We start from the raw sequence: 22,986 nt of genomic DNA, 5'->3' as shown, positions 1-22,986 counted from the left end.
GCAGCGCAACTGCCAGGAGCTGCCAATATGCAGGACAGTGGAAGCTCAAGTCACTGGACAGTCTACCATTTGTGGGCTGGACTGGGATCCAGTGCTGCAAGGGCTACAGAAGCTTCCATCAGATGTCCAGAAAATGAGATCGATATAGATGTGAATATTGATAGAAGCTCTGTTAAAGGGCCTTCTTGCTCTGGCACTCAAATATCAGTATACCGTCAGGTACTTGGTCTACTAGGTGATTCCAAAGCGTGTAACCAGAGCTGGTTTCTTTTGGCTTCCACAGAATCCCGTGCCATGCAGACATTTGTGTGCCCTTGTGACTGGTCCAAAGGGCAGCTCCGGTCTAATACATGCATATACTACTACAGTAGCATGAACACCCTCCCCAACATGTTTTGCGTCGTTCGTCATAGCTGAGTCTTTAGCTGCGGCCCTACAGGGGCGTACAGGGCCTGACGCACGTCGTCGTCGCCGTGCCACGGAACCCGGGAACAGCGTTACAATATCGCTTCCAAGCTCTTCCAGGGACCAACAGGATCATGTCTGGCACACACAGCACACAGTATTGCCTTCTCCGCTAGTAGCACTATGAGTCTACCTGTGTGTCTCTTCTCCTCTCCCTAAGCTCTTGGCCCGCGATCCCAACAACTTGCTCTCCCGCTATAAGAGTGAATTATTATTACTCTATGCTGCCACACCCACCCAATCAGGGCTAGGATCAGGGCTCCTCTTCCTCCTCCGCTACGCAACTCGTCATCCATTCCGCCGCCTTGGTTGGTAATTTTTCTTTTTCTTTATTTCTTTTTTCTCTTCTTCTCTCTTCTCTTCTTTCCTCAGTCTGTAAGTCAACGATAGACAGCTCCCGCCTCCTCGCGCCAGACCATGCCTCTGTCCTTCCAGGACGGCATCACGACTTGTGCTTCGCTACCCTCCGCTGCATAATGGCCGACTCAGGCTGGCTCCAGTGGGCCTACATATTGGCCGGCTCCGCCACTGGCATGACCATCGTGATGATCGCACAGACTGCGAATTCGTACTGGACGGCGTACAGGGTTGCGCCGCAGGAGGTGGCTAGCTTTATCGACACTCTTGACTTTTCCATTGAAGAAAACGAAGGATACGACCGTGACGTCTCAAAGGTTCAGCGTCTTGAAGATAAGATCCGCCTCAATCGTCTGCTGCGGGAAATCCAGAGGATCGGCGATGACTTGCGCGACGACCTGAACCAACTGGTCCGCGAGGAGAGCGCAACCACGCTGCGGACCAGCTCGAGAATCATGTGGGCGTCGAAGCGCGCGCAGATAGAAGAGAGAATGAAACGACTAGACTCGCTTCGCATGCGCTTCATGATGGTTTATCTGGGCATCATCACCTCCATCGCAGAGAAACAGCCTCCCCCTCCACCACCACTCCCCAAGCAGTCGGAGAAGACGGGCGCTTACACGGCTGCCAGACTCTCGGCGAAGAAATCATTTGATGATCTGCCAAAGCGCACGCCCACCCGAAGACTGACTACCCAGGCCATCGGTCACCATGAGCATGTCGAGACACCCCAGCGGAGTGGCTGGGCCGGAGTCGTCCAGGAGTTGCAAATGTCGCCGCGAATGCGCGCACGACATGCTTCTATCGAAAAGCTCATGGAGAGTCCATCACATTAAGAGAATTGAAAACCCGGGTCGGCCCGGATATCTTGCCCTCTTAGAAATCCTTTTTCCCTTTTTCATTTTGTTTTTTTAATCACGACTTTAACCCATATCTGGCGCAACAAGACAGAGCTGTCAACTCAGATATGATACACCTACACACAAGCAGACACACTTACAGACACATTCAACGGCATGCGAGCAGTAGAATTTACGACGACATGGCCACAACTTTCCTTACGAATCTTACACGAACACTCCCAGTAATGAGAATGACTAAAAGAGATGACATGATGAGCCAGAATAAATGTTTGCCAACAAGTTTTATTTACGACGTAAAGGAGAAGAAAAGAGATTCAACTCATGGGGCAACGAAATTTCTTGCAATGGCACGCGAGGTTATAAAGAGGTCGGCGGCGGACTTTGGAATTTGGACTTTGGATTACTTTACCTCTTTTTATTATTTGAATCATTTCACACAAGCACTTTCAAGATAGTATACCCCGTTGATTCTATAACTCTTTATCCAGGAAAAAAGAGAGAGCATGAGCATGAGCAACGTTTATAGTATTGAGCTGCGTTAGACTCATTGAATTCTGATATTGAATACCTTCATTTGGCTGCCTAGCCCATCGAGATGACGCTCAGTCATAAGCACGTAAAAGAGATGGCTGCTCGCATTGTAATAGTCCTCCTAAGCTATCCCATGTCATGATCCGACGTGTAAGCCGGTCACGGATGCAGCTTGCACCCCACACACGGGGCTGGCGGCTCCGCGCTGCCATACACATCCGGCCGGGGCTCACCCGCCACGTTGAGAAAGCCCACGGCACCCTTGTCGATACGAAAGATGGCGTGGTCGACGAGCGTGTACGTGCCCGGCACAACAAGCTTGAGGTCTACGATGGCAGCGCCCGCCGGCGGCACGCTCATGGTGCTGACGAACCGACCCGGCGGGCTTAGCACGTCGCCGTCTCGGTATGCGCGCTGGAAGTGGCTTCCGATCATATGAAACGAGCTCGACAGGTTGGGTCCCCCGTTGCCGAAGAAGATGCGCACCGTCTCGCCCGTGCGAGCCTTGAGGGGGGCGTCCCGGGTCAGCGCCGACTCGCGCCCATTGAAGACGACGGCGTTGGGCTCCTCGCGCAGACCCTGCGGGTACGAGAATTCTACAGTAGAAGAGGGCCGGCCCGTGTCCTCGTCTATCTCGGGCGGCTCATGATACACCTCGCTCTGCATCACGTAGTACTCGCGATCCACAGGCGGGAGACCCCCGGGGCCAGCAGCGGCACTGTCGTCGTCGGCCGGCTGCACGTAGATGAGCCCGAACATGCCATTGGCGATGTGCACCGGGATGGGCGCCGCCGCGCAATGATACACGAACAGGCCCGGGCATAGCAGCCGGAACCGCGCCGTCTTCGTCTCTCCCTCTTCGGCGTTGGTCAAAGCTGCGCCGCCTCCAGGGCCTGTAAAGGCGTGCGAGTCGATGTTGTGAGGGTTACCCGTCTCATCGCGGTTCGTGAGCCGTAGCTCTACCACATCACCTGCACGCGCGCGGATGAAAGGACCTGGGACTGTACCGTTAAAGGTCCACGCCTCATACTTGTACTGGTTCGTCACCTGCACCAGTTTTGGCGATGTCGTGAGGTCCACCTTCACGAGGGCGGGATGATTGCGAGTTACTGGCGGTGGCACATGTGGCGCGGATGTGAGCACCGCGTGTTCAATAGGTAGTGAGGACACATCCGGAGAGTTGCCTTCAAGGGCATCGTAGAAGGCGAAGCGTGCGTCCTCACGACTGGTGCTGTGAAGCTGATCGAGGCGTTAGCCGCTCAGGATATAACTCCAGGGGCTATCTTTAATACACAATCATAATCGTGCGCCGTGTTGCTCTTCTATACGCTATATGCTTACCGTCTTGCTGGGCACATCCGCCGCATCTTGGACCAGATACATGCGAGTGTTTGCCAGCCTGGCGCAGTAGCCGGCGCTCAAAGCGACAACCCCCGAGGCAGCAAGGACGGACACGAACGGCGACATCTTACGAGCGCCGGATGGCTTCAACAGTGAGGGACGCGCCCATCGCGATCTCATGGAGCCGACCCTTTGCGCGATCGTCTTGAAGGACATTGAGGCACTCATAGCTAAGGTTGTTGGACGAAGTTGGCCCAAGTAGGAGCAGGGGTGTTTGAACTTGGACAAAAGATGGAAGATAGGCAGACCACCTCCTGAAGAAATATCCCCGCGGACATAGGCCCTTTTGTCGACAAAATATGCATTGTCGTCATGTTGGCTGCGAGGTCAGCTATGTTACTGTAGCACACGTGCCTAATGAGTGAGGGCAGAGGTCCAGTGCGCCACACTACCTGCCGAAGCTGTGTAGTTCCCGTTTACGCGGAGATGCATTGTTGAGGCGCTTTAGTTTAGGTATCAGCTGCCAATGATATTAGACTGGTGTAACAGTTCTACCAACCAATAGGACATCATGCAACACATCGACAGCATTCCATCAATTATACATAATCTTCTCACTTTACTGGGCGTAAGGAAGACCTATTTTGACGCTGTACGCAATGCGAAAATAACAATATGTTACAGTTCAGCTTTTATAGTTACAACAAAAGGCTTACAGAGTAGACAAAACAAGATTATTGCACGAATAGCGCACACACTGGCTTCTCCCTCACAGTCATATGGCCCTCTATCATGGTTCATGGCCAATGGATTTTCTCTTACTGTTCGCAACATTCTTTCATGCTCATTATTCAAATCAATTCTTTTCATTATTTTAACTTCCTTAACCCCCTTTTATTATGAGCCACAAGTATGAAGGCTTCGCGGTGAAGTCCGATCAATGATGAGCCAGTTCAGAAACAGGGCCAGGGACAGTGCCGTTCTTTTCACCCACTATATTACGCGACGTTAGAAATTGGTAAACAGATAGGGAAAAAAATAATGAATAAATGAAAGATGAATTTGAAAAAAAGAACATACCATCCAAGGCCACCAAGAATCTGCTCACACAGTTGTACGCAGCGACCTATAAGATAAAATCAGCAATCAGTCAAAGAAAAATCACAATATTGAGCCTCGCATTTCATAATGTGAGATGATGAAAGGAATCAACTCACCGTTGCCGTAATCTCCACAACCTCCTGCTCATTAAAATGCCTCTTCAACGCCGCAAAGGTCTCATCCTTGACTTGGACATTTCTCGTCATCTCATCCGTATACACCAGCACAGCCCACTGTTTCTCACTCAACAGAGCCTCTGGTCTCTCTCCCAAAACATCGTTCTTCACAGTCTCCATAGCATCCACGCTCACGCCGCCCTTGATGGCCAGTGGCGCATGGTGCCCCCATTCATACCACGCCTTATTGCACACAGCGACACGAGAGATGGCCAGCTCGCGCACGTCGTCGGCGAGCGAAGTCTTGGTGCGAACGGCACCGAGAAATGAGTTCCAGCCGTCTGCTACGGGGGGAGAATGAAGTAGCGTAAGGTCCAGTGCTTGGAGAGGCCGTGGAGCGCGGCGCTCGCGGATGCGCTGCACGATAGCGGCATCTTCGGCGGTTTGAACAGGTGGGGGGTCGGCGACGTAGGGGAGACGCATGATGTGTCTGATGTGCGTGTAGGGGCTGATATTTTGTTTAGATTTAACAAAACGACACAAATATGAAATGTGGCTTCTCATTTTCTCATGTCGTTGACAATAAGAGCCGTCTATCTTATATACTTACACACCCCAGGAACCCGGCGCGGGGTATCCGGAGTCACATCCCGACCCGCAGTCCACATCGGGGCCGAAAACCGGCAATTATATTATCCCCTGCTAGAAGCAAAGAGTCTGGCCAATGATTTGACTAACCTCGGGGAAATAGGCCATCAAAAGCCTTGCTCAGCCATTGGGCATAGAAGACCTTTGGAACATCTTATTTCTTTTCTCGGATTGGTACTATAAACGAAAGTGGCCGAAGTTGGGGCACAAGGACTACGGAAGAGCATACAGCTGTGTTATGGACAGTTCAGCAAAAGACAATACTGCGCATTCGTCACTGTTGCTCAGCTCATGATAATGCTTGATGACTATGGATTTGCAAAGCAGAATTGATAGCGTTATACACTTAATAAGCTCATGATATGCATCAAAAGAGATAACCCAGCGCCATATATACCGTAAAGGCACACACAACTTGAACATCGAGCCTCTCTTCCCGTTGAGAGAAGATGCCTAGCGGCGCGCGGCGTTAGCCAAATTAGCTCCACTAGTAGACAAAGAACCAAAAAAGAGACCAAAAAAAGGTTCTGGAGGGAGTCGAACCCTCGCTGCTGGAATTGAATCTTTCATCAAAATCCAAAGTCCTAACCGTTAGACCACAGAACCTATGCTGCGATTGGTCGAAAATTGTCGTATCTGGCCTTATACACGATTCGCTAGATTTTGCTCTCTAACTAATTTTTTTTTTTTTTTTTTTTTTTTTTTCTTCACCTTCACTGCAGGGTAGCGTTTTCTCATGCCGCGGAAATGCCAAAACAGATGACGGGAAAGTAAAATTTGCGCTGGAAAACCCTGATTCCTCTCAGATTCAATACGGTAGTATAGATTCCGTGGAGTTTTCGGTATCGCGAAGCCGTTGTGGCTTCCTGACAGCTCAGCTGCCGTGTCTTTTGTATGTTGAAATTGGGAAATATCAACAAAAGAGGCTGCTTTGTGGCGACACCGCTAGTCATTTCAATTCAATTGGGCCTTAATCACAAGATAAGATATACTATACATACGGAGTACATAAACTGACATCGTATTTTGCAAGCTTAACTCGATTTGTACATTGCTCGATACCTATTGACGATAAGAGTCATCCGATAGACTAACCGGCACAAGGATCGGATACAGTGCGCCAGCGAAGAGATGAAGGCCACCAGGCAGAACGTTTGAGTAGTAGTACTAGCAACCAAAAGCGGCAAAGCCATTTCATATAAGGTATCGGATTCGGCACTTCGACGCAGTACAGTAAATACATAAATTCGGCGCATTCTTAGTGCGACTGCTCGGATGTCAGCCATCGATTCCCCATTGGAGCGAGTAAATCCGAGGCACAGTACGTAAACTGTAGACGCAAACCCAAGGCCAAACGCCGACTTACACCTTTAGATCCTTCATCTCTCCATCACTCCCACCGCTGTTGATTTGCATACCATTGACAGATACAATGAGAGGCTCATATCTAGACAATCTTGCGGCGCCCTTTGAGGCCGACCGGCTTATCGAAATCCGTACCTCCGGAATGAAACAAATGCCAGGCTTGAATGTCATGTCTGGAATCGACAAGCAGATTCGCACTGTCTCAATGAAGATTGACAAGTTGGGACTCGAAGGAGATGAACACGACCCTACATTTCATGGCGGCCTAGACAAGGCTATCCTTGGATGTAAATATTTTCCTTTGCTGCTGATATAAACGGCTTCAGACTAACAAACTGGCTCATAGACTGCTCTTCTCATTATCCGTCGTGGCAAGAATCTTACCCTGACCGAGTCGATAAATTCGTCCCGGGCGGTTTCGGAGAGAACTTTGTAACATCTCATATGAACGAGCGAAACGTCTGTATTGGCGACGTTATCTCTGTTGGTTTAGAAGTGATCCTCCAAGTATCCCTTCCGCGGCAGCCGTGCTTCAAACTCAATCATCGTTTCTCATTGAAGAATTTCGCCCCTGAAACATACAAGACCAGCCGCACTGGGTGGTATTACCGAGTCCTCCGCGAGGGCACCGTCAATGCCGGCGATGAGCTGAAGCTTGTTGAGAGAAAATGGCCGGAGTGGACTATTGAACGAGTTCAAGAGTATCTCCATCGAGTGACCGACAATGATGAAATGAATGAGAAATTGTCTGAAATTGAGGCTCTCGGCAAAGAGGCTCGCAACCAGTTTCAGAAACGCGTGGCTAAGGCGCAAAGGCGGAAAATGCAAAAGAAAGAAGACGATTGGGAGAAATTCAAGGTGATCAGTCGCAAAATTGAGACACCAAGAGCCATTTCACTGGTTCTTGAAGCCCCTCCGAAACCTCATTTTGAGAAATACCCAATCGGAGCCCATGCAAAGCTCAAGCTTGGAAATGGCCTTGTTAGAACATACTCTGTGGTGTCGAGCAGTGGAAGTGGAGATGAGGAAGTCAGAAGATTGGAGTTTGGCATTGCTCTTGATGAAAATAGTCGAGGTGGTTCGCGATATATTCACAACTCTCTCAAAGAGGGAGACACCATTCAGGTGAGCAATGTTACGAGCGATGTTAGTGGACCAACAGGAGCAGCAAGTCACCACGTTTTCATAGCCGGAGGTATTGGCATTACCGCATTCATGCATATGATGAACAGATACGACAGCATCAACTGGAGCTTTCAACTCCACTATGCTGTACGATCTTCAGAGGACGTCCCTTTTCGAGATCGATTGGAATCATATGGAGATAGGGTGATTATATACGACAAATCTAAAGGCCAAAGGATGGACATGGGCAATATCATGAAGACCCTTCCCTGGAATAGCTTCGTATATGTTTGTGGGCCCAACCGTATGATGGAAGCAGCCCAAGTTACCGCCGATGAGACCGGCATTTCGCCGGAAGAGATACACTATGAGGCCTTTTCCGCCGATACTACTGGAGACCCTTTCGAAGTACAAATTACCAACAGAAAGAATAAGATTGTCAAAGTTGGAGAAGAAGAGAGCTTACTGGAGGTCTTGAAGCGGGAATTTGGCGATATTCCTTCGAGCTGCGAAGTGGGCAATTGCGGTACATGCAAAATTTCTGTTAAAAATGGAGAGATTATTCATCGAGGCTCTGCGCTTCTGCCAGATGAAAAGGACGTCTCCATGTTGGCATGTGTGAGTCGTGGTGTGGGAAGAATTGCTATTGAGGTTTAGATGCTGGGTGCGAGCAAGATGGCTATTTTCATAGATGGCTGTGGTTTATTTATGCGATATATACCGTATCTTTCCGTCCTACTAGATTTCTACTGTTCTAATATCATCAGCTCGTGAAGACTACTTCTATTTATTCTTGGTAATATTCATCACACAAGCGATCTAAGAGTTGTGTATGCAGGATGCCAATCTGCTTCTGAAAGAGTTCTTAGTATAATTATTCCCCATGTATAGCATCTAACGGCGAGATGGCCGAGTTGGTTATGGCGTCAGGTTAAGGCTACCTTAACAGCAATTCCTGGTGGAGCAATCCGCGTGGGTTCGAGTCCCACTCTCGTCAGTTGATTTTTTGCTGTTCTGAATAGCTATAGATAGGATCAATATTTTTTATCTAGTCGGACGCTTATTTTTGATTCCCCTTACAACAACAATAATAGATTTTTTTGTGACTCCTGCAGTAATATTTTTTATCCGCTTACGTTGGAGAGCATTCAGACAGAGCCTGCGGCAGTGATAGCACTAAATATGGCTGAAGACGCCGGTTCGTATCGATACGGAAGTGGGGCCAATTTTTTCTCAAGATCTGAGAATCAAGCGCCAGCAAAACTTCGTTCTAACGTGAGAGACGCATAGCTGCTATCTCCCAAATATTTCGCCAAAATGGCTCCTCTAGATGCGACTGGCGATCAGTTCGCCATTCTCCCCATTCAGATGCCTCCGGTCCCTTCATTTCCAGAGACAGCCGTTCACGAAGTGCGGATACGAAGAAATGCGCCCAAGATCCCAACGGCGAATGATTCTCGCAGTCTCTTCTTGAAAAACATTCCCGCAGATAGCACAGAGCCTCATTTTAGGGCAATTTTTACCGATCTTGTCGGCGCTGGACGATTCGAGACTATAACCTTCGAAGACGATAACAAAGCTGCTCTTGCGATCGATCCTGCCCGAGCGATCAAGGTTGCTGGATTTGCGCGTAAACGGAAGAGAGGAGACGTGGAAGACGAGGAGAGGGCGGAAGAAGAAGCTGCAAGACTACCCGATATCTGGACGCGCCAACTGCATAGAAGCAGTAGCACAGCCATCGTGTTGCTTGCTGATGATAAGAGCGTACAACTTGTCCTCAAGGCGATCACGAAACTTCAAAAGACCAAGAAATATCCTGTATGGGGCCAAAGTATCTCCGGTGATGTCCAGTCATTAGGCTCACCGTGGGTCTCTTCCCATTTACGGCTGTGCCGTGCCAACAAGGCGGAGATACAAAAGGCTACACATGCATTCTTCAATGTATTCAACAGAAAAGAGAAGGAAGCTGCTGAACTCAGCAAGCGCCTGCGTAATGAGCCTGATGAGGATGGCTTCGTTACTGTTACTCGTGGTGGAAAGGTCAACCCGGCGAACCAATTTGAGGCTGAGGAGGCTAGACGAAAGATGGTCGAGAAGGCAGACAAGAAGAAGTCTGAGTTGAAGGACTTCTACCGATTCCAACTGCGAGAACGACGGAAGCAAGAGCAGGCGGAGCTGCTGAAACGTTTCGAAGAGGATAAGAAGAAGGTCAATGCGATGAAAGAAAAGAGAGGAAAGTTCAAGCCGGAGACATGATACAGGGGGACCTCTCTCGTATGGTCAATGAAGTGAAGTGAGTCGAGATTTCATTTACTTGGGCTTTTATTTTCCTCGAAACGCAAGCATGATGACGCACGCGGGGCCATCGAGAGGCTAGAAGGGGACCCAGGCTCGCCTGGGCTCAATTCCGGCTGATGTCGAAAACAACCGCGTAATAACAATCTTCTCAACTCTTCTGAAGCTAAGATCAACAGACGAGACGCTTTTTTATGAAATTGTCTGCGATGAAGATGGTATTAACGCCGTATCTAGGAATACTGAACTTGTCAGCTCGATGAGGGCTCTGAATGTACGAACAGGAACGATGCCTATGTGGAGCAGACCTATAGTTTCGGTATCACCTTTCAGAGGGATTGCGGCTTCATTAATCACCCGTTCACCAGCTCTACCGATTTCGTTTCAGCGAGTTACCATCAAGCTAATTTGCAAATTGAGCGCTGCATGCTACTGAAGCCGCTAGAAAGCTCACCAATGAGGATATCGTGCCACGGGAATGTGGGCATATAATGATACCACCAATGTATATAGATAATAACAAAAGCATATATATCCTCAACAAGTACGGATTCAGTTATCCCATTATGTGCCTATCATGCCTGTGTCTTGTCCTTTACAAAGTGAAGGGTGTATACCGCAAAACAAGTTCGAATAAGATTTTTAGTGAATGTATGGGGGCATATTGAGTGTAAGAAGACATATTTACTTTCTAGATTGTTTATTTTTCTAAATCATAATTTCTCCTTCCAAGATACCTACCTATCACCTACATAAAGCTACTGTCGCCAGTGGCTACGATTTTAGCACTTAGCCTAGATGCGCGGATGATGTGTTTGGCGCACCCTTGCTTAGTCATGCAAAGCTCATTGGGCGTTGTTTACTTCCTCCACATGGCAACCAAAACCTTGCGGTCGCATAGGGCCAATACAGAGATCAGTCTACCAGCGATCAACAGCTCGATTTGTGTTGACGCATGGTAATAAGAGATAGACTGACTGCCTGATTTATTTCGCCATCTTTCACTTGGGCCGTTGCATCTAGTCAACATGATTGATGCAGATAATCTTTGGACGGCTTCGCAGTACATCAACAATCAACTGTTGTCAAGAGGACTTCTTCGAGATGGCCGCGACATCGATTTCACAGGCCTTGGAGAAGAGGAGTTTAGTACTGCAGAGACTTCAGGCCGCATCATAAGCATCTTGAATGATCTCATTATCCGACGAGATGTACGTTTTTGAGACATTCTCACCAGGTCTAGCAAAATGGGCCACTCAAGCTAATACATCACCAGCGAGATGCGGAACAACGCGAATCCCTCTCGGTAGCGCTGCGCAATCTTCGAGCGGAGAATTTGAAATACACAAGCGACATTTCTCGACTATCAGAGAAAGCTGCCGAGGCACAGCGCAGAAGCGACATTGCTACGGCATCTGAGGCTTCGCTCAAGACCCAGCTCAAGTCAGCAGAGTCGACCGTGCGAGGACTCAAAGACGAGCTGGCACGTACAAAAGGATTAGTCGCACAGGTACGAACTGCGTGTGCAACTGAGGTACGGAGACGTGATCGACAAATCGAATCTCTCAAGAAGCAGGTCGGCGAGGCGGGTCGTGCGAGAGGAACAAGAACCAGCTCTGGAGTTGTGTCGATAACCGTGACAGGTGACGTGGGCAATGAAGGCAGGAGGTCACTCACACGTGGAGGGAGTATCGAGGACGAAGACCATTCCTTGCGTGCCGAGACAAATTCTTTCCTTGCTAGCTTGGCGCAGAACTTGAGCGAAGAGAATGAAACTCTCTTGAATGTCGTGCGACAGGCCAAAGATCGGCTGTGCGAGATGAGTGGATGGAACAGCGAAGGAAAAGAAGATACTGAGGTTGTGAAGCCGCAAGGCTGGCAAGAGATGGCATCGGAGCTTGGTGCTGTGATGGAACACCTGAGAACAATCTTAACGAACCCATCCTTTGTGCCAATCGAAGAGGTTATGGTGCGAGAGGAAGAAATCGATCGTCTTAAAGCTGGTTGGATCAAGATGGAGAGCCGATGGGAAGATGCTGTTCATCTGATGGATGGATGGCGGAAGAGAATGGCTAAAACCGGTAAACCTATTGGGGAGGAAGATCTCAAGATGGGACTACATTTAAGCCCGGTTCGCGTCTCTAATGTTGAGGAAACAAGAACCGGACGAGAACCCGGCCTACCAGCCGTGGCAGAAGAAAGCGAAGAAGAGGAGGAAGACGATGAGCTGAAGCGATCGCCTTGTCCCCCCAAAGGATTATACCGAGTGATGGCTGATGATGCGGAAGAAGACGAAGAAGAAGACGAGCTCGAAGAGGACATTTATGGTTATAGTAATGATGAGTCTGGTGGCCTTGACAACAACGACGAAGGTGACGAGGGCAATGATGGCAATGACGGCAACGACAACGACGACGATGTTATGGAAATCGATGAATACAATGCCGAAGAACCGCACAACCATGTTCCAGAGATTGAAGAAACGTTAGGGGGAGCTGGGGATGATCGACGATTTAGAGAGTCGGATCAGCCTCCCATACCGCCGCCTCACTTGGTTCCTCTTCAGAATTCTTCTTCAGCTGGCAACCGTGGTCCTTTGCAAAGTAGACACCGACAAAAGCCCAGTGGCTCTATCATGCAGCAGCCAAATGCATTTACTAGTACCGAAGCGCCTAAAACTACGTCTAATCGAGCTGTAAGGCCGCTTGTAACTTCACAGAAGCAGCGATCTGATGCCGCAAAGACGGCCAAACCCGAAGAGCGGCCTCTCGTTGCATCGACGTCATCTCTGGATGAAGCTCTACTGTCAAACAACCGAGTGGAAGAACATCCAAGTTCTCGAAGCGGACCTGAAGTTGGCGCCAGTTCTAACCCAGTAGGCATGCGATCTAACCCACGTCGTATGCCTGTCCGCCTAGCTCCGACGCAGGCAAACAGAGTCTCGCGGCCACAGTTTGGTAGCTCACCATCCAAAGCTGCGATTGCTGCCAAGCTCGCCGCCTCCGAAAAGCAAGCTGATGCTGCGCGTGCGAAACTCCAAGCCCTTCGCGCTGCGAAGACTGCTCAAAGGCCTGCGGTGGCTTCTGCCACAGAGCTGTCGAGACCTCCGGCGGCGGCAAGAATAAGCGCTGTGGCAGGCAGTCGTCCCAGGAGTACGAGTCCGGTAAAGCGAGAAGTTGCGCAGCAGGAAATACAGAAACCCGAAAAGCGTAAGAGGGATATCCGGGTGGCTAAAGTCACATCTAGACGGAGAAGCACTCTTAGTCCTTTTGAACTACAGGGCTTGATATCTGGCAATGTTGAATGAGGATATGGTGTCCAAGAATGGGGCGTTGAGAAGATTGGATGATATCATGCCTTGGAATTTATGATAATGCAATTGTGACGTTTTTATCTGGATAATACTTGTTCATAAGGGTGTCTTTGAGCGGAGAGGAGCATTTTTGTTTGGCGTTTAGGGTACAAGAGATTGCTATTTATTAACGACGGGATATATCATGAAGACTGATTCATTCTTACGATGCTTTACTATTTATTATGGAAGTGAATATGACCTTGGATGATAACAAAATTATATTTATACCAGCTACATTTGAAAATCAACTCCTTAAATAACATGAACGCCGAATTCGACTTTGATGGTATTCGCGACTGCTGTTACTTGCCCTCCCAAGCTTGTTCAAGACTTTTGAGCATTGCAATCACTGTTTCCCCTTCCAATGAACTAGGAAGCGCACCGATGAGCGAGATTCCGTATTCCAGAATGCCCGTCGTGTCGGTCAGAGCTACTACTCCTTCATCCAAACGGGTTAGAACTAATATATATTTTTCACTCCAGTTGGCGTCGCGGAAACAGGGATCTTCAGGAGTAGCGCCGTCAATGGCAATGATGCAGAGCTCAGACGTCGACATGTTTGTTCCTGGCGCTATATCCGTGGAGCTCTGCTGCCAGAGGTCTTCCATCGGAAATACTGATGAAGCCTCCAGTATGTTTGGATCTGGGTTGATAGACACAAGATGAGAAGCGGCCCATAACGTCAAAATTGCCCTGTGTACGGCTGTTGGCCACCACCATGGGCGCGTGTCGACGTCGACGGCACGCAGATGTCGTAGTGCCTGACCGCAGTGGAAAATAGCCTCTTGACGGCTACGAAAACATCCCTGGTCTTGGAGAAGCCGTTGCCAGAAGGCAAGATCGAGACTCCCTGGATTAGTGAGTCGCTCGATTTCCACCAAGTTAACTGCCAGGTTGAGAAATATGAAATGATAAAGAATCAAGCCAAGTATAATATCAGTTGTAAATGTGTCCTCGTTGTGATCTTTTGTGGCAAGGGTATACCAGGATCGGAGAAGTCTCTCCGTTTCTAGTACACTAGAGGCAGCTATTCCGCTTAATGCTAGAGAGGAGGTATTCCTTGCCCACGAAAGCAGGCTTCGAGAGTGATAAGTTAAAGCTTGCAGCGGGTGAAGGAGAAGCTGAAGATGCCGTGGAGGTACTCTATCTGGCAGAGTACCATGAGTAATGTCTTGAAACAATTGCTTTAGTGTTTGACGGAGCTCAAAGCCTGGTAGTTCCACTATGTTGATTTCTGAATGTAAGCCATCGATCAAATATGAGTAGCTGGTTTGTATGATGGACCTCGTATGCCATGGAACGTTGGGATCGGGAAGAGGTCGTGTGAAATCGGAAAGAGAAAGCGTCTGCTCAACATCGTAGAACAAGCTTAGCTCTTGATCCAGTTTGGCCCAATTATATGCTAATCTGTTTAAAACGATCAGAAAAATTTCTCGAAGCTTTTATCCAATAGAGACTTGCCTATCATGACCGGGACGTTGACTGTCCACATCTGACTGTTGATGAAGCTGTATCGATTCATCTACATGAATGCTTGGACTGTGGCCGTCAAATAGTCCGTTTCGCTTAAGTCTTTTTATCCAAATCTTTGCAGAATTTAAATTTGGGATTTCTGTTAAGTACGAGTGATTGAGAGTGCTGTCGATATCGTGCAAGGGATTGCAAAAGTTGCCTTGAAAGCTGGCTGCGTCTTTACCAACTTGTGGTATATTAACGAAACTCCCGTAATTCTTCGACTCTTGGAAGCAGTGCATTTCCGGAAGCGAGGTTAGCCTATTGGAGCAATTATCTGTATTCTCTGGACGGCATCGAAAGCCGTTCGGCACGCTTGATGACACGTCGTTGTTGGTGAACTCCATGTTTGTAGAAAATTCTGAGAATCCGATATGTATAGGCGAATTTTGTCTACGTTCGAATGCGTTCATGTCTGAGTAGGATGAGCTACCCAAGGATGTGGCGGCGGCAGAGTGACTGGACCAAGGCGAAAGGGGATTATGAAAAGCATCTCGGAAATGATCGTCATACTGATCTGTACCTCCATATAGATGCTGTATCGGGCTTTGGAGGAGGATATTTTCAGAGATGTTTTCGACTGTCGATGTGAGAAGGCTATTTGTTGACAAAGACGACGCTGCTTGTGCTGCAGCCCGAATCGCAGCTTTGGATGCTCGGCGGGCGTATCGTGCGATGCATTGGATATTCTTTTCAAGACATCTTGAACATGGAATCTTTTTATCGCAGCCAGTTTTCGCACTCGCACAGTTTTGACAAGCGATAAGTGTTCGTCCAGATATAAAAAGGTGGCTGAAAGGTCCAGACGGGGGTTCGACATGGCCTTTCGACCTGTGAAGCTTCATTATATAGGCAGTTTTTGAATAGGGCGCTTAGATTAGAAGATGGTAACAGTAATTTATCGAAAAGTATCAGCCAGCTGATAGATAGTAGCGCAGACAGCAACGATGGTATGTCTAATACAAGGCAGCGAGTGTCTTGTAAACCTGTCTTGGAGATTGCTCTTCTTAGCAGGTGAGAAAGGCACGACGGAACATGGTTGTAGCATGAATGGTTATAATACCTGCTTATGAAGCCAAAAAATGATACCGGGAAACTCGATTGTTTGAAGACGTCTGCTGGCTTTCAACGGAGAAACCACCCAAATGGCTCGTCAGGAACGCTGAGAGCGGCTAACAGTCTTGTTAAATCGATTACAGAAGGTGCCGCGAGGACGCTACCGCTGTAGGCTACTGTTTATAAAAGGAGGATGCCTTTTGTGGACAACAAAATGTATTTGTGTTGCGCATACGCCCTTACTATAGGTGCGTTTCTCATCCTGTGAAAAAGTTTGATAATTGGCTAAAGAAATTCGGCAAAAGCATCGTGTCGACGTGAAACCGCCATTCAGCATGATATTTGACATAGTATATGGAATAGATGTCCCCAAAAACCAGCATGAGACTTCCTAGCTATAAAGATTCTATAGTTAAACAGAACTACCAGTATTACCGCTTCCAAGGGACCAAAGGAAGAAGAGGCAAATATGCTGGCAAAGCGGACTATCATTGGTAGTAGTGGCGAGGTCTTGACTTGGTTCATCTTAGCTGCGGCATTACCATGGTTCGCTGCGTTCCTTGATATATGGCACTCTACTAGGTAGTTAGAGGTAAAGCCTAGGAGGTACCGTACAGTGTTCTTTCGCTTCAACAGTTAGATTACATGAGATAGAGCGATAGGTCTCTGCTGATAGTTTCAAGACACTGCTTAGAAGCTCACATATAGGTACTGTCTTCGTCGAATTGCAAGGTTGCAGCTGAAACAAGCTGGAGAAAGGAAATGAGAACAAACATAACTTTTCGTCGATGCCCTTGGTAGCCATTCCTCTGGAATAGCCATTTCATGATTGGCTGCCAATATGGGATAGAGAAGGGTGAATGTAATCTGTTGAACCGAGACTGACGCTGATTTTTCCTTCATCAAGCCTTTCAGATGTAGCTAAACCCCAGTAGCATATTGTCTTGTTTTCAACCAGTTCGCTTTCCATATCTTTTTTTGGTGCTAACCCAGGTGAAGACCATATACACTCAATCATGATATTCAGCACCATTTAGCTTGTACGAAATATGTTGCATCTACTGTGAAGAGGGTGCCCTCGTATGCAAGCCGCACTAGCTAAGTTTGATCTTTTGAGAGCCCTCGTTTACTAATGCTGCAGTCCCAAGCGCAAATACACGAGGCGGTTGCTTTAGCCTTCAACGACTGTCTCACATATAATATCCCGTATAGTTGAGTGGCTACCGCTGTGAAACTGTGTAACTGTACGTTATACGTGTTCTGGCTGACGTGTGGTGCGAAGTTGGAGCTGAGTGTATAAGACCACGCGGATCGTTAACCTAGCGGCTAGCTAGTCCCTGGTGTAGCATCGTCGTCGAGTCTCCTGCAGCTCGCGATTCGTCTGGCTTTGGAAGCGGTGGGCGCAGTGATGAGCCGGTTTTTGAGCTGCGTACTCATATATGGAGGCGTTGGTCATCTTGTTGCACAAACCACGCAGCGGAATTCTGGCTTTGATGGATGGTCATGATATAAACAGTTGAGAATGATGGTGCTTCAGCTGAGCTGTGCAGCTCAACCTGGCAATGAAGAGCTTTACCTTGGTAGCGTAAGTATAAAATAAATTCCCTATGCTGGAAAACATGACTGAGACGCTTCATCATATGCTGATCCCATGATGAAATTAAGTGCCACAAGCATCTGTAAGTCGTGCGACATACTGGTTCTTGAGATGGAACGGCTGAGCCATCCAAAGATCCGAGCTGTCGCGCCGTTTCACAAAAGCAAAAATAAATAAATAAAGTAAAGCCTCGCTGAAGGTTAGCACAGAAGGAAATGCTCAAGATGATATATCTATTACATGGTTTCTGCATCCACCATGTTGCACTGAAAGCAGCAGAGGCAGACTCGCAGATGATTGGACTCTGCGCCTCAATTAGAGATTATTGTGATGCGAGAAGCAGGCCGTGAGGTATGGAATTAGTTATCGTCAAGTTTTGAAAAGGGTTGTGAGAGACGTAGGTGAACATAAAAAAGATGAAGTATTTAATTTCCTTGTATTATCTGGGTGATCAGCACTGAGGTCGGAAAGTGCTATACCAGTAGTTGGGCGCCGTAGAAAGTACCTAGCACACCATAGTACCCACTAGTATCTCCTAGCAGCAGCGAATAGGAACCTACCCAGTAGTGCTAATCTCTATAAGCTTCAGTAGGCTATTTTCTATACCAAGGCCACGTACATTTCATTCTTAAAAGTCATGCACGTCTTTATTGTTTTCATGCTGATTTATTTCCAGTTTCAGGCATGTAGACGTAGCTTATGTTAGGCGATCCTGGTAATAACAAGGCGAGAATACGGAGGGTACATGCAACCTTGGAAGCAGCAGCTGACAAGTGGACAGCTACAAAATACGACCCTGGTGGGATAAGCTCATAGCTGACCTGGCAGCTGCCTACTAAGCCACATCCGGGCTCCATCCGGCTCTCACTCCTTCGCAGCTCCGCGATTCGTAACATCAACAACCTCACTCGGAGGACAAACAAGCGCAGCCTCGTTGCATCATGAAGCCCATCATTGCCGTTCCAGCGGTTTCGGCCCTTGTGTACAGGGCCTGGAGCAAGAAGTCTCTGACCCCCGCAGGCATCGTTGCTGCTACAGCCACTGCCATTGCGCATGCCTACCATCCGTGGAATCTGCCATTTGTCCTTCTCGTTGTTTTCTTTTTGGCGGGCACGCGAGTCACACACGTGAGTCAAAGAACTTGACAATCTAGCCCTTCAGCTAAAGAAAGAAAAGAATAAAGGCTAACGATGAAATCAGGTCAAGGAAAATGTTAAAGCTACGCTCACGCTGAGTGCAAAGGGAGCCTCTGGCGGCGAAGGCCCTCGTACGCATGTTCAAGGTAGGTTGGCGGCTGTCGCTTATGATTGAAGCTCTAGCTGTCTAAACAAAGGCTAACCCTGTCGTCAAGTCTTTGCCAATTCTCTCGTGGCGTCTATCTTGTCTGTTCTCCATGCCAACCAGCTCTACGCGCGAGATGCTGCCCTCAGAACCCCAGGTGGTGCGGAACCCAGCGGAACAATGTGCTTCTCATGGGGAGGCGACCTCCTTGTCATCGGCATCATCGCCAATTATGCTGCGGTTGCGGCTGACACGTTCAGCTCGGAGCTGGGTATTCTGTCAAAGAGTAAACCCCGCCTTATCACCTCCCTTACGCTGCGAAAGGTCCCCCCCGGCACAAACGGCGGGGTGACATTATTGGGTTTAGGAGCTGGGCTGCTGGGATCGATTATTATCGTCACGTCTTCTATGCTGTTCCTACCAATGTGCAACGAAGAATCTGCTGCCTGGTCTCGTGGAGGTGGTATTCCTTGGACAACGGAAAATAGACGGCTACTTATGGGCTTTTTGGTCCTGTGGGGCGCTCTGGGTAGCGTCTTGGACAGTTATCTTGGTGCCATATTCCAGCGCTCAGTTAAAGATGTGCGTACTGGAAAGATTGTCGAAGGTGACGGCGGCACTCGCGTCTTGGTATCTGGCGAGGCCGATAGCTCCGATACGCGAGCCGATATCAAAGCCTCATTATTGCACGGCGAGGGCAGAAAAGCTACAGAGAAGATAGGTTCAGCAGCTGTCGATGAGTCTGATGAGTTTGTGGATAAGTTTGATCCTAAGAACAAGCACAGGAAGCCTAGCTTCGGAGATAATAAGCCTTCTCGCATAGTTGAAAATGGCTGGGATCTGCTTGACAACAACGACGTCAATTTCCTCATGGCTGTCACCATGAGTGTTAGTGCGATGGCGGCGGCAAGTTGGTACTGGGGAGTTCCCTGGCAAAGTATGCTAACTCCTTGAGGTGGGGGCGTTGGAGATGCTGCTGATAGAAATCGGTCACATATCTATCATTCCTTTTCTACCTGGAATTAAGGGTAGCTAAGATGTGTAGGCATTAGCAGAGAGTCGGAATCTCGACGAAATTGTCTTCAGGGGTGCAATGCTGATACAGGGAACGTAATATACTTCTCTATCTAGTGCTAAAAGGAGTGTACGTTTAAAAAATAGGCGATGGAAATGAAATAGAGCTCTAGTCAATAAGTTGTTGATATTGTGAAAGAACATGGAGGTAGTTATTACAGTGCTGATGACTACCCAATTTTGGAATCTAATAATGGATAGCCGGCAGGCGAATGATGGGCTATAGATGCCAAAATCAAGGAACATGGTGTAATAACTTGCAACTTTCGCCGTTTTGATCAGTTTGCTGTGGTAATCATATCACCGCTTGCCGCCAAAAGAAGAAAACGAAACGAACATGAGATGTAAGAATAACATTTGGCAGCTCCTATGCTCATATAGCGTTCAAATACTAATACATTATTCTTATTCCCATCTGGTATATAAAAGTTCTATCCAACTTCGAAGATAGTCCCCCAAAGCAGCCGCCTCTCCTTTCTATCAACTCTCTCATATATCCCATCTCAACAACTCCCCTCAAAGTGAAAGTGTGTAGCGATACCCGCCGAACCCTCACTTTTCCAAACTACAGAAATCACTTGCGCCGAACCGCTTCAATGCCACCCGTCAAGCCCTCCACGTCAATCTGCCAGCTGGCGAGGTGCTGGCGCGCCCTTACAGTCACCCACCGGCCCACACATGCATGGCCTTCAATCCGTTTGCACTTTGGGAATGAATTTGAAGAGAAAATTTTTTTTTTCTATGCCACGTTTTTTTTTGTGCCACTTCTTTTGTTCCATCTCAACCTTTTCTTCCTAATACAATCTCCTTTCTTTCCTTCTTCTTGAGCTCAAGGAAACCGTCAACAGACGTCTCCGTCGAAAATAGACTCTCCTTTTTGGTCAACAGAAAAAAGCAAAGTTAAAAAAAGCTCTAATAATTTTTCTTAATATTTGGATCAAGGAAAAAAGATAAGATAATGTCTCTTACTCTTCCCAACCCAATGGAAGACGCTCAATTTGCTCGCGATATCGCTTCGGGAGTCTACATCATCGACATCCCGCCCGCCCAGGCGGCTAGTCCCGGCGGTCTTGAGTCTCCGGCCACTTCATTCGCTACCAGTGAAGAGATCAAAGCTCTTGAGGAGCCCATTGTTGTTGACGGCAGCAGTAGCATTCCGGATGGTGGTGTCCGAGCTTGGCTTGTCGTGTTTGGAGGATTCTTGGACTTTGCTATTGCTTTTGGTAAGATTTACTTACAGTCTCTCCCAATTCTTCTCTTCACAATACATTACCTCTCTCAAGTTGCATAATATAAAGATGAAAAAAGAAAGTTGAGGCTAATCTCCATTATAGGACTTGTAAATTCTTTTGGCACCTTTCAGGCTCGCTACGAAACTCAATGGACTTGGCTTTCTACATCCACCATTACTTGGATTGGCAGCGTTCAGGTATGTAACAACAGGCCAAAGAAACTTTTAGACATCATCATGCTAGCCTATGATATACTAATTGTCTGTAATAGCTCTTTATTCTCTTCCTCGGCGGCGCCGTCGTTGGCCCCATCTTTGACAAATATGGTTCTCGGGCTCTCATGTTTTCTGGCACTGCAGTTTGCCTCCTCTCTTTCATTTGCTCCAGCTTTGCTACTCACTACTATCAATATCTCCTGTCTCAAGGGATCCTCCTCGGTATTGGCAATGCGTTGCTGTAAGTTTCCCCTTCTTAGCAGCGCCATCGAATGAATCAAATAAACTAAAGCGCTTTGTTCATTTTCTCTATATAGTTTCTACCCTGCCACTGGAGCCATCTCAGAATGGTTCAATCACAAAAGAGGTCTCGCCCTCGGCATCGCTCTTTCAGGCTCCTCCGTCGGCGGCATTTTTTGGCCCCTCATCATCAACAAGCTCTTTACCGTCTTAGACGCCCCCTGGGTCCACCGAATCATTGCCCTCATCTCCGTCCCCATCCTTCTAATCGCTTGCCTTCTCGTTAGAGAGCGCAACGATGCTGCCGGCCACGACACCGAGGGCCGCCAAATCAAGTCCTCTTCGGAGAGGAGCATCCGCAGTGCCGTCTTCGAGTGGCGCTTCTTCGCTCTCTGCCTATCTCTCTTCTTCATCTATGGAGGCATGCTCATTCCCTTTTACTTCATCCCTTTATTTGCTATTCAGCATGGCGTGGGATCTACCATGGCCAACAGTCTCCTTGCGATTGGATACACGGGTTCTTTCGTCGGCCGTGTGGGGAGCGGCTGGATCGCGGACCGCTTCGGCCGGTAAGTCTCCACTTTGCTCCCGGGACGGGACGGTGACTACTTAATTCGGATGATTGCTAACTAAAATTCATCAGATTTAATGTTTTATTTGTAATGGGTGTCTTGACCGCCGGAATCACCTTCTGCTGGGTCGCCATGACGACTCTTAGCTCGATGATCGCTTTCACCCTTCTCTTCGGACTCTTCTCCGGAGGCCTCATCCCTCTCGGATCTGCCTGTGTAGCGCAAACCACTCCAGATATGGGCCATATTGGCCTGCGTATTGGCTTCATGATGGCCTTTGCTTCTTTCAGCGCCTTGTCCAGCGGACCTGCCAGCGGTGCCATCAAAGACGCAACCGCGACCTGGTTCTCCGTCCAATCCTTCTCTGCATCTCTTACTCTTTTGGGAGCACTGATGATCTTTGGACTGCGCCTTTGGTTACAGCCTCTTGGAAAAGGAAAAGTGTTTTGACTTCATTGTCGGTTGGAACTCTTGCTCAAGTTGTTAAACTTGTGTGGCTCAACTCTCGCCATAATCGACTCCAACTTTGGGTATATGAGATAATTACACGGTAAAAGCCTTAGACTGCATGGATTCGGCGCACTGGTATTTTGTTATAAGTATATACTGAACAGAAAGTGGCGATAGGAATAAGGAATAGGGTTC

The 22,986-nt window shown here is 48.1% G+C and overlaps 10 protein-coding genes and 2 non-coding genes across 12 annotated transcripts; 7 read left to right on the top strand and 5 right to left on the bottom strand.

Moving 5' to 3' along the window:
• The first annotated feature begins 679 nt into the window (after positions 1-679).
• On the top strand, positions 680-1,804 carry GGI43DRAFT_137650 (uncharacterized protein). The gene has a single exon (XM_083199261.1). It carries the CDS (start codon positions 942-944, stop codon positions 1,656-1,658), a length of 717 nt encoding a protein of 238 aa, XP_083064616.1. The 5' UTR covers positions 680-941; the 3' UTR covers positions 1,659-1,804.
• A 352-nt stretch (positions 1,805-2,156) lies between these two features.
• On the bottom strand, positions 2,157-3,956 carry GGI43DRAFT_137669 (copper-containing nitrite reductase). The gene is made up of 2 exons (XM_083199262.1): positions 3,558-3,956; positions 2,157-3,455 (listed from the first exon to the last, which is right to left on the bottom strand). The coding sequence occupies exons 1-2, from the start codon at positions 3,783-3,785 to the stop codon at positions 2,376-2,378; spliced, it is 1,308 nt and encodes a 435-aa protein (XP_083064615.1). The 5' UTR covers positions 3,786-3,956; the 3' UTR covers positions 2,157-2,375.
• A 538-nt stretch (positions 3,957-4,494) lies between these two features.
• GGI43DRAFT_379178 (AhpD-like protein) lies at positions 4,495-5,257 on the bottom strand (the record flags this gene model as incomplete). The annotated part of the gene is made up of 3 exons (XM_083202795.1): positions 4,495-4,550; positions 4,638-4,683; positions 4,775-5,257. 3 exons carry the CDS (start codon positions 5,255-5,257, stop codon positions 4,495-4,497), a joined length of 585 nt encoding a protein of 194 aa, XP_083064614.1.
• A 687-nt stretch (positions 5,258-5,944) lies between these two features.
• Positions 5,945-6,028, bottom strand: GGI43DRAFT_t15. The gene has a single exon. It is a non-coding gene; the product is annotated as a tRNA-Gln (tRNA).
• Positions 6,029-6,129: 101 nt separating this feature from the next.
• On the top strand, positions 6,130-8,714 carry GGI43DRAFT_137639 (pyruvate kinase-like protein). Its single transcript, XM_083199260.1, has 5 exons — positions 6,130-6,314; positions 6,456-6,468; positions 6,527-6,743; positions 6,797-7,074; positions 7,134-8,714. Exons 4-5 carry the CDS (start codon positions 6,855-6,857, stop codon positions 8,567-8,569), a joined length of 1,656 nt encoding a protein of 551 aa, XP_083064613.1. The 5' UTR covers positions 6,130-6,314; positions 6,456-6,468; positions 6,527-6,743; positions 6,797-6,854; the 3' UTR covers positions 8,570-8,714.
• Positions 8,715-8,811: 97 nt separating this feature from the next.
• On the top strand, positions 8,812-8,909 carry GGI43DRAFT_t35. Its single transcript has one exon. It is a non-coding gene; the product is annotated as a tRNA-Leu (tRNA).
• Positions 8,910-9,229: 320 nt separating this feature from the next.
• On the top strand, positions 9,230-10,168 carry GGI43DRAFT_379176 (ribosomal RNA-processing protein 7-domain-containing protein; the record flags this gene model as incomplete). Its single annotated transcript, XM_083202794.1, has 1 exon — positions 9,230-10,168. One exon carries the CDS (start codon positions 9,230-9,232, stop codon positions 10,166-10,168), a length of 939 nt encoding a protein of 312 aa, XP_083064612.1.
• Positions 10,169-11,059: 891 nt separating this feature from the next.
• On the top strand, positions 11,060-13,640 carry GGI43DRAFT_137594 (ADIP-domain containing protein). Its single transcript, XM_083199259.1, has 2 exons — positions 11,060-11,418; positions 11,484-13,640. Exons 1-2 carry the CDS (start codon positions 11,236-11,238, stop codon positions 13,512-13,514), a joined length of 2,214 nt encoding a protein of 737 aa, XP_083064611.1. The 5' UTR covers positions 11,060-11,235; the 3' UTR covers positions 13,515-13,640.
• GGI43DRAFT_429394 (Zn(II)2Cys6 transcription factor domain-containing protein) lies at positions 13,594-15,919 on the bottom strand (the record flags this gene model as incomplete). The annotated part of the gene is made up of 2 exons (XM_083209110.1): positions 13,594-14,969; positions 15,024-15,919. 2 exons carry the CDS (start codon positions 15,917-15,919, stop codon positions 13,865-13,867), a joined length of 2,001 nt encoding a protein of 666 aa, XP_083064610.1. The 3' UTR covers positions 13,594-13,864.
• Positions 15,920-16,764: 845 nt separating this feature from the next.
• Positions 16,765-18,572, bottom strand: GGI43DRAFT_392444 (uncharacterized protein). The gene is made up of 5 exons (XM_083204557.1): positions 18,509-18,572; positions 18,347-18,453; positions 17,968-18,296; positions 17,707-17,916; positions 16,765-17,618 (listed from the first exon to the last, which is right to left on the bottom strand). Exons 3-5 carry the CDS (start codon positions 17,978-17,980, stop codon positions 17,461-17,463), a joined length of 381 nt encoding a protein of 126 aa, XP_083064609.1. The 5' UTR covers positions 17,981-18,296; positions 18,347-18,453; positions 18,509-18,572; the 3' UTR covers positions 16,765-17,460.
• Positions 18,573-20,518, top strand: GGI43DRAFT_392442 (integral membrane protein DUF92-domain-containing protein). The gene is made up of 3 exons (XM_083204556.1): positions 18,573-18,854; positions 18,928-19,009; positions 19,079-20,518. The coding sequence occupies exons 1-3, from the start codon at positions 18,669-18,671 to the stop codon at positions 19,960-19,962; spliced, it is 1,152 nt and encodes a 383-aa protein (XP_083064608.1). The 5' UTR covers positions 18,573-18,668; the 3' UTR covers positions 19,963-20,518.
• Positions 20,519-21,014: 496 nt separating this feature from the next.
• GGI43DRAFT_429386 (MFS general substrate transporter) lies at positions 21,015-22,791 on the top strand (the record flags this gene model as incomplete). Its single annotated transcript, XM_083209109.1, has 5 exons — positions 21,015-21,305; positions 21,417-21,511; positions 21,586-21,770; positions 21,847-22,338; positions 22,413-22,791. Exons 1-5 carry the CDS (start codon positions 21,041-21,043, stop codon positions 22,789-22,791), a joined length of 1,416 nt encoding a protein of 471 aa, XP_083064607.1. The 5' UTR covers positions 21,015-21,040.
• Positions 22,792-22,986: the final 195 nt, after the last annotated feature.

Source organism: Trichoderma evansii (genome assembly GCF_050947405.1).
Source record: "Trichoderma evansii strain SZMC 28006 chromosome Unknown GGI43scaffold_2, whole genome shotgun sequence".
Lineage (NCBI taxonomy): Eukaryota > Fungi > Ascomycota > Sordariomycetes > Hypocreales > Hypocreaceae > Trichoderma > Trichoderma evansii.
The sequence above is the reverse complement of the archived record's forward strand: the minus strand, read 5'-3'. Positions and strand labels throughout refer to the sequence as shown.

What these genes read in the sequence shown, in the direction of transcription:
- GGI43DRAFT_392444 (XM_083204557.1), bottom strand. An exon ending in TTTATACTTACGCTACCAAG is followed by an intron (nt 17,619 to 17,706) that starts GTAAAGCTCTTC and finishes CATCCATCAAAG; the next exon opens with CCAGAATTCCGCTGCGTGGT.
- GGI43DRAFT_137594 (XM_083199259.1), top strand. Translation starts at nt 11,236, where the DNA reads ATGATTGATGCAGATAATCTTTGGACGGCTTCGCAGTACATCAACAAT. An exon ending in ATCTCATTATCCGACGAGAT is followed by an intron (nt 11,419 to 11,483) that starts GTACGTTTTTGA and finishes ATACATCACCAG; the next exon opens with CGAGATGCGGAACAACGCGA.
- GGI43DRAFT_137650 (XM_083199261.1), top strand. Translation starts at nt 942, where the DNA reads ATGGCCGACTCAGGCTGGCTCCAGTGGGCCTACATATTGGCCGGCTCC.
- GGI43DRAFT_137669 (XM_083199262.1), bottom strand. Translation starts at nt 3,785, where the DNA reads ATGAGTGCCTCAATGTCCTTCAAGACGATCGCGCAAAGGGTCGGCTCC. An exon ending in CGGATGTGCCCAGCAAGACG is followed by an intron (nt 3,456 to 3,557) that starts GTAAGCATATAG and finishes CGCCTCGATCAG; the next exon opens with CTTCACAGCACCAGTCGTGA.
- GGI43DRAFT_137639 (XM_083199260.1), top strand. Translation starts at nt 6,855, where the DNA reads ATGAGAGGCTCATATCTAGACAATCTTGCGGCGCCCTTTGAGGCCGAC. An exon ending in AGACAAGGCTATCCTTGGAT is followed by an intron (nt 7,075 to 7,133) that starts GTAAATATTTTC and finishes ACTGGCTCATAG; the next exon opens with ACTGCTCTTCTCATTATCCG.
- GGI43DRAFT_392442 (XM_083204556.1), top strand. Translation starts at nt 18,669, where the DNA reads ATGAAGCCCATCATTGCCGTTCCAGCGGTTTCGGCCCTTGTGTACAGG. An exon ending in CGGGCACGCGAGTCACACAC is followed by an intron (nt 18,855 to 18,927) that starts GTGAGTCAAAGA and finishes CGATGAAATCAG; the next exon opens with GTCAAGGAAAATGTTAAAGC. An exon ending in CCCTCGTACGCATGTTCAAG is followed by an intron (nt 19,010 to 19,078) that starts GTAGGTTGGCGG and finishes CCTGTCGTCAAG; the next exon opens with TCTTTGCCAATTCTCTCGTG.